Source organism: Strongylocentrotus purpuratus, unplaced genomic scaffold (assembly GCF_000002235.5).
Source record: "Strongylocentrotus purpuratus isolate Spur 01 unplaced genomic scaffold, Spur_5.0 spur5_scaffold_10, whole genome shotgun sequence".
NCBI classification, from domain to species: domain Eukaryota; kingdom Metazoa; phylum Echinodermata; class Echinoidea; order Camarodonta; family Strongylocentrotidae; genus Strongylocentrotus; species Strongylocentrotus purpuratus.
In genome coordinates, this window is record NW_022145595.1 from 13,166,011 (window position 1) to 13,180,268 (window position 14,258).

At 36.8% G+C, this 14,258-nt stretch overlaps 1 protein-coding gene across 1 annotated transcript; it reads left to right on the forward strand.

Annotated features, from left to right (window-relative positions):
* Positions 1-3,759: 3,759 nt before the first annotated feature.
* LOC100893205 (putative methyltransferase DDB_G0268948) lies at positions 3,760-13,811 on the forward strand. Its single transcript, XM_011673595.2, has 6 exons — positions 3,760-4,215; positions 4,955-5,115; positions 10,267-10,495; positions 10,915-11,015; positions 12,789-12,923; positions 13,673-13,811. The coding sequence occupies exons 1-6, from the start codon at positions 4,108-4,110 to the stop codon at positions 13,761-13,763; spliced, it is 825 nt and encodes a 274-aa protein (XP_011671897.1). The 5' UTR covers positions 3,760-4,107; the 3' UTR covers positions 13,764-13,811.
* Positions 13,812-14,258: the final 447 nt, after the last annotated feature.

The following is a 14,258-nucleotide window of genomic DNA, read 5'->3' on the forward strand; positions in this document are numbered from 1 at the left end:
TGTCCCCCCCCCCCCCCCCTCCCCCCGCTAATTCACCGGCTGGCTGATTCGCCGCTAAATATTTTCTCATCAAATTGGGCCGACAACTCATCGTATCATTCTCTTTATTTCACCTCCATTCTCTCTCTATCTGTTTTCCTCTCCATCATCTACATGTACCTCCTCCCCTCTCATTCCATTTTTCTCTCAATCCATTTTCGCTTCCAAGTTATGCTGATAACATTCACGAAGTCATTGTACGTGTAGCTAGGAGGTTTCGAACACTCCCGCCAGCCTGATATAATTACATGTATAGAGAGCAAATATCCTTTCAAGGAGAAATTTAAATATCTAACACAAAATAACGCTATGAAGAATTTTGATCAAGAAATATAGAAATACATATTTTAATGCGGACAGGAGCTAGCATGACTAGAATTTTTTTTATAAATCGCCATCGCTCTATGAGAGACCTAAAAATAATGAGGGGTGGGGGTGATATCAATGCCATTTTGGCATACTACAAATTGTTTTCACTACCCCCCCCCCCCCCCCCCCCCCATGGCATAGGAAACATTGTTGATTGTATGACTAGATTTCCACAGGCTTTCAGGAGGACACCCCTTACAGTTATACTCGTTTTTATGTTTATATTTCCAAGTAAAAAGTGCAATACAACACTGATTATCTTGTTTTACAAGACAGGAACACCCCCATCTTCCTCCTTTCTCGCTCCGTACATCTATGATACTTTTGACCTTTTCGTTTAAACCGTGAGAAACACATTAATTTCGCTGTAAAACGATATGATATTCCTTTGACACAGCATTTTACATTGATAATGTGAACTATCATAAAACAATCATACATCAAGTATTAACAAAATGCCACTGACTGCATAATTTACATAAATGTGCATAAATGTATAAATAAAGCATTAAGCTATTCCACAGTCATTTTTTTATATAAAAAAAAAAACATTTTAACAATTTAACATAACCGAGAACACAAAAAGTTCTGTTACATATAAAATCATTGATTTTGATGACATAATAATTACAAACAGTACATTAACATACATGTAGCACCAACACAAAATATATAACAAGTCGTACCATTAAATGAAAATGAAAGTTAAAATGTTCTAATATCCAGCATTATAAAAAAACATATTCCAAAACTGCTACATGATAACCACTATACGTGCCAATTTTCCAACTTTTTCAGGTACAGCGCTAAGGAATGACGTAAAAGTACTAACTTGTTTTCATCTACTTTATCTCGTTCAATCTGGTTTAAAATATCATAATCGGTTGGCGGTATATTCCTTTTCCTATTCAGCAACAGTAAATATTTTACTAATATATAATACATGATGCCACTAATCGTCCTTTTCCTCTATCGGGTAAATCTTTTCCGATTTTTTTTTTCTCTTCCCAGTCTAATTTTCGCAAATCAACAAAACACCTTTCCGATACATTCCGAGTAAATTCCTACGTACTAAATATATGCCTATAAGTTTTTCCCTCTAAAAGAAACAACAACAATGATAATGGCGATGGTGATGGTGATGATAACGATAATAATAATAATGTCGACGATGAGTATATTAATGATAATGACAGAGGCGGCGGAGCGACTTCCAAAGTGAAGGGGGCACTTTCTGGAAAAAGGGGCACCTCCAAAGGAAAATCTCAAAGCGAAAATATACAATTTTTTAGACATTGGTACATGTATATACCCCTAAAATTGTGATTACATTATCAGGGAGGATTTCAATATTTGTTTCTCTTTATACATGGTATAAGATATTGCCTAAGCATCATACCTTGCAGTTCGGTGTGATGGTCTGAAATTCATTTGCGAGCGCGGAAAAAAATTAAGATTTGTGAGGTCGCAGAGCGAAAAACTATATCTTATAAAGAGGAAAAACCCAATCCTGATGTGGTTATAAGCACATTCTCATAACAGAAGCCTGAAAAGGCCTTTGACAAGTAACATAATTATGACATCTATAAATGCGAGCGAGCGTAGCAAGCGATCTTTGGGGGATATTGCTTTTAGTCGCTTGAAATTAGGGGCACGTTTAATGATGAGAGGAAAAGGGGACACTTATCGAAAAGGATGACACTTATTAGAAGAAAAAAAAGGAGCACGTGTCAAAGTACAACCGGTAATTATCAGAGGTGAAAATGTGGCACTTCTTCCACCTTAAAAAGAGCCACTCACCAGGATGAAAAAGACACTTATGAGAATGAAAAGGGGGCACTAATAGTAAAGGGAAATGTGCATTTGTTGAAAGAAAAGGAAAACCGATCATATTTTAATAGGGGCATTTACCAGAGAGGAAAAGGGGCACTTATGAGAATGAAAAGGGACTATTTGCATAGGTGAAAAGGGGCATTCATAAGAAGAGGATGGGGCTCTTTATTAAATGGGGCACTTATCATAAGGAAAAGGGGCACTTATTAGAAAGGAAAGGGGGCACATGTGAAAATATAAAGTGCGCACTTATCAGAGTTAGAAAGGGGTAGTTATGAAAAGGGGGAAGGGGCAGTTGTCAAAATAAAAGGGGCACCTCTCAGATTTGAAAGGGGCAATTTTAGAGGTGAAGGGGGCGCTTATCAAAGTAAAAAGGGGCGCTTCTCGTACCTGAAAAGGGGCACTTACTAGAGATTACAAAGGGCACTTATGAGAATGGAAAATGGACACTTATTGCAAAGAAAAATGGGAACTTGTCGAAGGAAAAGGGGTACGTGTCAAAATAAAAAGGGCACTTATCAGAGGTGGAAGGGGGGAGGGGCACTTTTAAAAATTAAGAGAGGCACTTGTAAAAGTAAAAGGGGCACTTTTTATGTAAAAAGGGGCACTTCATACAAAGCTAAAGGGGCATTTTTCCTATGTATAAAGGGGCACTTTAGAGGTTCTTGAAAAAGTGGGGAGGGGCACTGTGCCCCCCTGCCCCCCCCCCGGGTCCGCCGCCTCTGGATAATGATGATAATGATAATGATGATAGAGAATGAGTATATTAAGAAGACAATTCTAAAGACAGTATAATAGTAAAAATATTAGAAGCGCGATTATACTACTACTACTACTAATACTACTACTACTACTACTACTACTACTACTACTACTACTACTACCACTACTACTACTACTGATACTACTACAACTGCTACTACCACTTTCATTACTGATAACCATCACACGTATCTCTAGGTTCCCTTATTACTATTACCTTTAGCCTTTCAGACATTTTCTACGATTCTAACGAAAAGGTTATTTAGAGTTCACGGTGCATTTCTAATAGTGGGCCTCAAATTCAAAGGCTCCGATCCGACGAAGGGCATAATGGGGGGGGGGGGGGGGGTCGAGAAGAGGAGGGGGAGGGGAGGGGGACAGAGGGGAGGATATATGATTGCATAAATTAGCACAATAAATCATGAATACATGATATACAGGCGCGTACGCAGGATTTTTTCAAGGGGGGGGGGAGGGGTTTAACATTTTTAAATCGGGCCGTAAGGTCAACTTTTTTAGGTCAGCCATTGGTATAATTTTATTTTATTTTTCATTTTTTTAATTAAAAAAAAACAAACCAAAGGGGGGGGGGGTTCCTCTAAAACACATACATAAAAAGCACAAAAGGAGGGGGGTTAACCCCCCCCCCTGCGTACGCGCCTGATGATATAAATTGGGTGGGGTTTGTGCATGGAGAAAGACGAAGCTCAACATGCATGCGCTCGTTGAATGCCTTTTTTGCACTGTATAGCCTATGTCCCATAAAAATCATGTTCGCATAATGTATTAGCTGTTATGTTATATTTATGGTGTATTCTTGTTTGTATTTTTATCAGATTGTGGAAATAAACTAAACTTGAATTTGAACTTGAACTTGTATACGACAGCGAATTTTGTCGAAATTCAAAGTTCATGTTTAGCTATAGGGCATGTATATATGTCCTATATAAATCATGTAGTAGTACGACAATGACATTGTCATGTTCGTCGGGAAACGCACAAGGCTATTGGAATTGCGCTGTTAGGTTAATTTTCGTAAATACATGACTATAGTTGCCTTTTTGACTCGCTATTTGACTCGGGATTGCTTAGCATTATTCTACCATGAGCCGGTTTTTCGAAGATGCCGATACCGCAAAAAACTATCTACGGTACCGCCCTGGATACTCTAATGAAGTGGTTGATACGATGATCTCATTTCTTGCTACAAAGGTAAGACGGTGACAATCAGAACAATTTTTTGCTTTAAATGGATTAATTTGCCTCGATCAGTCCTTAAACAAATCCTGGATTTAGCTCATGCTGCAATCGAAATTATAAACCTTTAGGTCAGTTAGGAATCCCATGAATTTTACATGCCTATCGCTACCTTTATTGTCTGATCATCAAGATATTTATGATTGGAATTAGAAAAGTCAAAAAATGTTTTCCTAACGTTTTTTTAGGAAGTAGTTTTGTAGGAAGCAGCCGATTAAACACAAATGTGTGTACTTCTTTTGTTGTCTATGGCCTATGGGTATGCTAGATGTGCCCATTCCCCCCCCCCCCCCCCTCCCCCTCCTCATGGACCTGCCGACGTTCCCATACACTCTTAAAAATGCGTGGTCAAAAAATGACCACGTCGTGGTCGTTTTTAAAGGTGCATGGTTGACTACCAAAACGTGGTTAAAAACGACCACGACGTGGTCATTTTTTAACCACGTATTTTTAAGAGTATGCATGCATGGTTGACTACTAAAACGTGGTTAAAACGACCACGACATGGTCATTTTTTACCACGTTTTGGCAGCCAACCATGCGCATTTATAAACGACCACGACGTGGTCATTTTTTGACCACGTATTTTTAAGAGTGTACGGCCATCATGTCAGGAGTTTACAGGCCGTAAATGTACAATTAGATTCATTTACAAACAAATTATTTCGTATTATTATTTCTGTTTTTCTTATAGAGAGCAGGACCATATGAGTTAGCTTTGGATGTTGGATGTGGGTCTGGACAGCTGACGCGCTCTCTTTCAACTCAATTTGCCCAAGTTATCGGTTTGGATATCAGCGAAGCGCAGATCGACGCCGCACACACTGTCCAAAATCCACAGAATGTGTCTTTCAGGTAAGGTTTTGTATCCTCAGTTTACACCAACAAGATCGAACCCAAACCGACAACAGACCACCCCTCCCCCCTGGGGTCTAGTGACTAGTTGTTCCATTAACCTGGTATTAAAGAATGAACTAGATAAAATACTTGGAATCCATTCTGCATAATTATGTTACCTTTTGCTAGTCGGACAAGCTTCCGGGCAAGCCTTTTTGGTTGTCGAGAGCAACCTTTGTTTAAAATATATGCATTACATTGGTGACCCCGCGTTTACTTGGAAGCTTGGTTGTACGATTATGCTCTTGCATTTATACAAGTTTATTCGATGCATACCATGTCATTCATTACTGTCTATTTAATGGCAACTAAACAGCCGTTCGCATACCATGCTTGTTGTTTACATTTTTTTCAACATGCATGCTTGTACATTTCTTAGGCTGCTGTAAATTACTGCATACACTATATAATTTATATATTATACATTTATACATTTATCAGCCGTTAATTCTTTTGACATTTTGTACTTCGCTCCTTTATATCTTTATCGCCTCTCATCTGTGTATTGTATACACAGCTTCAATTCTGTCAGGGGAGTAATGTAGCGGCTCTTACATTCGCCCTACTTTTACCGTACATTCATGTCTCCAGTATTTTTCCATCACGTCGGGGTCACCAATGTAGTGATATAAACGCTTTCAAATATCCATTCACATTACCTCACACACTCATATCACTACATACCTTTCATCCATGTAATGTAATACGGTATACCTCAGTCACACCGCCAAACCGATCCACTCCAAAGTCCAAACCCACTGCCTTTCGCCATTGGGGGTATTGTAATTGTTTGATCGGTCTTCTGTCAGGCTCGTTCTTGTGACTTGGGTATAAAACTTGAAAAAAACCTTCAAAAATGTATCTCCATGATCCCTACTTATAGTGCAAGTTCAACAGCCTAGGCGTCACATATATATTGCAATGGGCGATCATGACAGTGACATGTTACGCACTCAGAGCATGATATTCAGTGGCGTATTGGAGTTGAATTCTTGAAAGTCTGTACGACCATAGTCATAACAATCCAATTAAATTCAATTTATTTATGTTTCCAACAAAACATTTCAAATAAATCATAAACATTTACAACAATTTAGGAATAGATTTTGGAAACAGAGGGGTCACTAAAGAGCAATGCTTGTTCAATTATTGTGGACCCCTCAAATGATACTTAGGAATAATGAGTAATTTAATTCACAAATTCGTAACTACAAAAAAGGAACTACATGATAGGGGGAAAGGGGACAAGACAGTACTTTACGAAGATCGGAGAGCACGGTCACAATACAAAGAGTAGACAATGTCAAAAAAGCAGTGAGAGATCGGGGGTACAGAAATGATATAAAAAGAATGAGCTGCATGTGGGGTTGAGAAGAAGATGAGGAAAGACAAATGCGCATTAAAAAGGAGATAAGCATATTATGATAGGGCACAATATAGTATATCAAATTACATTTTGAGTCAGCTAGTAGAGAATGATCTTGTATTCACTTAAAGGGATAGTTGAGTTCTGTTGCAGAGGGCGCTTCACAAAATATTTTTTTGTGTGAGATAATGAAAAACTGAGTGTCAAATTTGAAAGAACATAATATTTAAATGACAAAATCATCTTTGTTTGATCAAAATCGGTTTAGAGACGGCTGAACTTTAACAATTTCTAATATTTGTGTACCACCCAGGGGCGTACGCAGGGGGGGGGGGTGTTTTGGGGGTTCAAACCCCCCCCCCCCTTTGGTATTTTTATGTATGTAACCCCCCCTAAAAAAAACCTAAAACCCCCCCCCCCCCCCCTTTGGTTTTTTTTTTTTTTTTTTATTATTTAAAAAAAAAAAAAAAAAAAAAAAAAAAAAATTTACCCACGGCTAACCTAAATAAGGTGACCTTACCCCCCCCAACGACAAAAAATGTCAAATTTTGAAATTTCGGGACCAAAAAAAAAAAATTATACATTTATCAGCCGTTAATTCTTTTGACATTTTGTACTTCGCTCCTTTATATCTTTATCGCCTCTCATCTGTGTATTGTATACACAGCTTCAATTCTGTCAGGGGAGTAATGTAGCGGCTCTTACATTCGCCCTACTTTTACCGTACAGTCATGTCTCCAGTATTTTTCCATCACGTCGGGGTCACCAATGTAGTGATATAAACGCTTTCAAATATCCATTCACATTACCTCACACACTCATATCACTACATACCTTTCATCCATGTAATGTAATACGGTATACCTCAGTCACACCGCCAAACCGATCCACTCCAAAGTCCAAACCCACTGCCTTTCGCCATTGGGGGTATTGTAATTGTTTGATCGGTCTTCTGTCAGGCTCGTTCTTGTGACTTGGGTATAAAACTTGAAAAAAACCTTCAAAAATGTATCTCCATGATCCCTACTTATAGTGCAAGTTCAACAGCCTAGGCGTCACATATATATTGCAATGGGCGATCATGACAGTGACATGTTACGCACTCAGAGCATGATATTCAGTGGCGTATTGGAGTTGAATTCTTGAAAGTCTGTACGACCATAGTCATAACAATCCAATTAAATTCAATTTATTTATGTTTCCAACAAAACATTTCAAATAAATCATAAACATTTACAACAATTTAGGAATAGATTTTGGAAACAGAGGGGTCACTAAAGAGCAATGCTTGTTCAATTATTGTGGACCCCTCAAATGATACTTAGGAATAATGAGTAATTTAATTCACAAATTCGTAACTACAAAAAAGGAACTACATGATAGGGGGAAAGGGGACAAGACAGTACTTTACGAAGATCGGAGAGCACGGTCACAATACAAAGAGTAGACAATGTCAAAAAAGCAGTGAGAGATCGGGGGTACAGAAATGATATAAAAAGAATGAGCTGCATGTGGGGTTGAGAAGAAGATGAGGAAAGACAAATGCGCATTAAAAAGGAGATAAGCATATTATGATAGGGCACAATATAGTATATCAAATTACATTTTGAGTCAGCTAGTAGAGAATGATCTTGTATTCACTTAAAGGGATAGTTGAGTTCTGTTGCAGAGGGCGCTTCACAAAATATTTTTTTGTGTGAGATAATGAAAAACTGAGTGTCAAATTTGAAAGAACATAATATTTAAATGACAAAATCATCTTTGTTTGATCAAAATCGGTTTAGAGACGGCTGAACTTTAACAATTTCTAATATTTGTGTACCACCCAGGGGCGTACGCAGGGGGGGGGGGGTGTTTTGGGGGTTCAAACCCCCCCCCCTTTGGTATTTTAATGTATGTAACCCCCCCTAAAAAAACCTAAAACCCCCCCCCCCCCCCCTTTGGTTTTTTATTTTATTTTATTTTTTTTTTTATTATTTTAAAAAAAAAAAAAAAAAAAAAAAAAAAATTATACCCACGGCTAACCTAAATAAGGTGACCTTACCCCCCCCCAACGACAAAAAATGTCAAATTTTGAAATTTCGAGACCAAAAAAAAAAAATTATACATTTATCAGCCGTTAATTCTTTTGACATTTTGTACTTCGCTCCTTTATATCTTTATCGCCTCTCATCTGTGTATTGTATACACAGCTTCAATTCTGTCAGGGGAGTAATGTAGCGGCTCTTACATTCGCCCTACTTTTACCGTACAGTCATGTCTCCAGTATTTTTCCATCACGTCGGGGTCACCAATGTAGTGATATAAACGCTTTCAAATATCCATTCACATTACCTCACACACTCATATCACTACATACCTTTCATCCATGTAATGTAATACGGTATACCTCAGTCACACCGCCAAACCGATCCACTCCAAAGTCCAAACCCACTGCCTTTCGCCATTGGGGGTATTGTAATTGTTTGATCGGTCTTCTGTCAGGCTCGTTCTTGTGACTTGGGTATAAAACTTGAAAAAAACCTTCAAAAATGTATCTCCATGATCCCTACTTATAGTGCAAGTTCAACAGCCTAGGCGTCACATATATATTGCAATGGGCGATCATGACAGTGACATGTTACGCACTCAGAGCATGATATTCAGTGGCGTATTGGAGTTGAATTCTTGAAAGTCTGTACGATCATAGTCATAACAATCCAATTAAATTCAATTTATTTATGTTTCCAACAAAACATTTCAAATAAATCATAAACATTTACAACAATTTAGGAATAGATTTTGGAAACAGAGGGGTCACTAAAGCGCAATGCTTGTTCAATTATTGTGGACCCCTCAAATGATACTTAGGAATAATGAGTAATTTAATTCACAAATTCGTAACTACAAAAAAGGAACTACATGATAGGGGGAAAGGGGACAAGACAGTACTTTACGAAGATCGGAGAGCACGGTCACAATACAAAGAGTAGACAATGTCAAAAAAGCAGTGAGAGATCGGGGGTACAAAAATGATATAAAAAGAATGAGCTGCATGTGGGGTTGAGAAGAAGATGAGGAAAGACAAATGCGCATTAAAAAGGAGATAAGCATATTATGATAGGGCACAATATAGTATATCAAATTACATTTTGAGTCAGCTAGTAGAGAATGATCTTGTATTCACTTAAAGGGATAGTTGAGTTCTGTTGCAGAGGGCGCTTCACAAAATATTTTTTTGTGTGAGATAATGAAAAACTGAGTGTCAAATTTGAAAGAACATAATATTTAAATGACAAAATCATCTTTGTTTGATCAAAATCGGTTTAGAGACGGCTGAACTTTAACAATTTCTAATATTTGTGTACCACCACAAATATTAGATATTTTGAAAAATTTGCAAAAACCGTTGAAAAAAACGAAATAACTAAACGCCTTTACGTCGTATTTTAGCCAATGCCGATGTTGGCTTTTTTGTTGGCATTTTCGTGTTGCATTATTACGCTCAACCAGCCGGCCCATGTATTTTATTTTTTATTAAACAATTAATTAACGGTCACCGTGTTTTTTTAAAGTGGAGCTGAATTGGTATGGTCGTATTGGCTAAATTTCACACATTTTGGGGTCTAAAATTACCTTCATAGCAATTTTATGTTCTAAAAAGGGCACTATAAAATTGTCATAGATAAGAATAAGAGCAATAACCATGCGCTTTGAAGGCATTTGCGGTAAAAAAAAACAGAACTTATAATTGTCACTTGCAGGGTTGGACGAGCAGAGAACCTACCGGCGGCCGACTCATCGGTGGACATCATCACTTCGGCCACCGCTGGTCATTATTTCAACTGGGATATCTTCGGAAAGGAGGTTGAGCGTGTCCTGAAACCGAACGGTTGCCTCGTCGCATTGTACTATGATTTATTCTACATCGAACACCATGATGAAGGCGTGGCAAAGAAATTGGCCGAGTGCATTGAATCGCATATGGACTATGTAAGATGATTCCCTTTCTGATTTATGATAAAGATTATAATGATTACGATGATGCCGGTAGGACAAATTTCGACAAACAAAACTAAAAAAAAAACATAATACACACCTCTATTTGTTGATTTGAAGAATAATATTTCCTTTGTGAAATCATTGATAATACTATTATCAATCAGTTGCATATCTAATTGGAAAATGGCATAAGACTTTCGGATTGTCTGTCTATATACTTTATCTGTCAATCTATATGCCTTCCATTCTCTCTCTCTCTCTCTCTCTCTCTCCCTCTCTCTCTCCCCCCTCTCTCTCTCTCTCCCTTATCTATGTCTCTCTCTGTATCTCTCTGTCTCTATCTGTCTGTGCCTCTATGTCCTTCTTTCTCTCTATTATCATATTTTGTAATCCCGTTTATGATCTTACAGATTACAAACTCTGTACTGAGAAAAGGTACTCCAGATGTTTGCCTAACGTACAGAGATTGGTGCAAGGAACGTCTTCCACTGTCATACGCTGACCAGGAAAGGTATGTGTACAATTTTTTTAAAAAAGTAAAACGAGAATAAAGGTTCGTCCAGACACGACACAGTATAAAACCGCCGCAAAAAAGCCGCCGCGTTTTTTAAATTTTGTTATGCGTAAATAAATGGCAACTGCTCGCAACAAAAACCCGGCGCGTTTTCACTGAGCTCAGTGTTATAAGATACAGAAAGTAATGTGAAGCGTTTTGCCCTTAGGGCAATTCCACGGTAACGGAAGGACACTCAGACAAGATTTTTGAACTTCAGGTTCATACTAAAAGAACTGTTTTATTAGTATAAGATGTGAAACAGTACAGATATAATACCTATATAAGTGCCTTTAATTCTCCTCAAAAAAATTGTCATTATAGTTAAGTAGTTTAAGAATGTGCATATTAATTATCTCGGTAACGGAAGGACATAAAAATGGACATGGTTTTTCCAGTTAATTAGTGTTTATCCAAACTTTGTGAAGTTGATGAAGCTTTCCACTTGACTGAAACACATTTTGTTCCCCATAGTTTAATACATACTAATAAAACATTTCTTTTAGTATGAACCTGAAGTTCAAAAATCTTGTCTGAGTGTCCTTCCGTTACCGTGGAATTGCCCCTTACCTAGCCTTGACTTCATCATAAAAAAACCAAATCCGCGTCACATCTGAACGAGGCTCACAATTATACCATTTTTTTCTTCAATGCCTAATGCATACTTTGGGTTATTCCTAGCAAGCTCCCGCGTGTTTTGTTTTATAATGCAATGGATATTTTTTAACAGAAATAATTACTTTTGTTTGACGAATAAGTCAAATCGGTTTATGAATAGTTATTGATCATGTTAATGTTTTACGATAAAATTTACAGTATTTTGACAAGGCCAAGGAACTAGAGCGTCAGTTTGTGTTCATCGAATAATTTTTTTTTTTTATGGTCAGTTTTTATTCTTTTCTCTCTTGAAACAAATTATAATCATAGTACAAATTACAATCATCATATGTAACTCTCACTGCAAATGTGATGACATTATAAATCAGTATAAATTTTTGTCTTACAAACGGCTTCAAAAGAAACTTACATAGTTAGTTCCTATACATCATATTTGAAACAAAAATTCATATTTTCAAAGAAAACATATGCAGTTGTATAATCCAAATTTTTTTTGTTTTAACAATGTAGCAACTTATACTTCTTTTTATACTGTTGTCCTGAGAGAAAAGTTTTCTCTTTTTGTTAACCCTACCCTACCCGACCTCTCCCTTATCCCCACCCCCCCCCCCCCTCTTAACCGGTGGACGACTGGCTCTGGGTTCCAATTGTTTGTCTAATACTCAGGTTTTCCCATTTAGAAAAATGAATAGTGAGAGTTCCCCTCATTGCTGCCAATTTCCTTTCTTCTACTTTATCCCCTATTATACTATTCTTTATTATTTCATTAAAAGAAGGTGGTTTTTTAAGTTCTCTATTTCTATAAATCAGATATTTAACAAGAATTAAAACATGATTCATTAATTGATATTTTCCTTTATTTCTCTTCTCTTTCCCATACAGAATTTCCTCCAAACTACAGTTATGTATTTCAAAGTCTAAAAATCTCGTGCACATTTCCCACACTAATTGTGCAAATTCACAAGTATAGAATAAATGTTTATATGTTTCTTCATAAAGAACCATTTAATCGATTCAGAAATCGATCGAGCAATATATTACCCGGTCAAACACTCAGTGTAGAGCAGAAGATAAAAAAAAGTTTTTTTTTTTTTTTTTTTTTTTTAATTTCAGGATCGAAATGACGATGAAAAAGACCATGAATCTACGAGAGTTTATTGAGTTTCATAAAACTTGGGCTTACTTTATCAAACTACACAACGAAGACCCGGATGCTACACTTGCTCACTTTGAAAAATTCGAAAAGAGGTAATATATATATATTTTAATGAACATCAGAGCCCCTATCGCCAAAAATAGTACGATTCTGATTGGTTAATGTTCTGCCTTTTAAATAATATGTGCGTGCAACTATGATTTTGATCGGACTTTGAAATTTTTCAATCGCTCGCAAACCTTTATGTTACGGGGCCTTATTGATAGTAAGAATCAAGGAATTTATCAGGAGCGGTATTTGATGATGATGATGACGATGATGGCGATGATGACGATGATGATGATGGTGATATTAATATTAGTAGCAAGAAGAGCAGCAGCAGTAGCAGCAGTAGTAGTAGTAGTAGTAGTAGTAGTAGTAGTAGTAATATAGATAATAATACAAATATTAATAATATAGATATTAATAATGATAATAATATTATTATTATTAATTATAAATCTTAATATTAATCATGATCATAATAATAAAATCTTAATAAAATAATCATAATAACGCATAATGATGATAGCAATGCTATGACACTACTTTTTGTATTTTTCATACCAGAAAGAGAAAAACAAATAGAGCTCCGACTGAAATCTCAATTGATCTAAACACTTTTCAGCTTTAAGATTTCAAATAATTATACTTATAAATTTAATTATCAACATTTCTTATGTCTTGTTCTTCTTTTTCAATACATTTGTCTGTATGTTATGTTGTTATATTTTTATTTACCTCTCCCTCTTTCTCCCTCGTCGTTCTTTCTCTCACCATCATCATTATCTGGCACGTGTAGTTTGATGGAGCTCTTAGATGGAGTTGATCCAGAGACAACACGACTCGATGTCTGGGCCCCTGTCTTCCTGCGATTCGCTAGGAAGCCATAGGATCATTACGGGTTATACAGTGCGTCCCAGAAAAAACGAAACTGAGAATTGTCGATGTTTTATAATAACTTAATTTCTAGAAATTTGATTTTTCTATTTGAAATTCAGATACCGTCCGCCAAATGACTTTTTGGTTCCCTCTCTTCAAATTGATTTTAATCACTCATGCGTGAAATATGCATCATAATAGTTGCATCAAACGAAAAAGGAGAATCTAATTGTGAATAAGTTATGATAAAACATCGATAATTCTCGGTTTCTTTTTTTCTGGGACGCACTGTTTATACCCCTTGGTGCACCTGAAGTTCTCGAGTCAACTATATTTGCTGCTATACCTAATCTCGGGAAGTTATATACGTATTATGTACCCATGTATTAGTGATGCACCCTGATAAAACACACCCCAAGTTCTGCTTCAACGTGTTTTTATTCATGCATATACTGCCAGAGGTCGGATGATCATTCGATATCATTTATATCAAACGCTGGATGAAT

Bases quoted from the DNA above. Each gene is read 5' to 3' on its own strand.
- LOC100893205 (XM_011673595.2), top strand. From the start codon at position 4,108: ATGAGCCGGTTTTTCGAAGATGCCGATACCGCAAAAAACTATCTACGG. The intron at 4,216-4,954 runs GTAAGACGGTGA...TTTTTCTTATAG, and splicing joins TCTCATTTCTTGCTACAAAG to AGAGCAGGACCATATGAGTT. The intron at 12,924-13,672 runs GTAATATATATA...TGGCACGTGTAG, and splicing joins TTTGAAAAATTCGAAAAGAG to TTTGATGGAGCTCTTAGATG.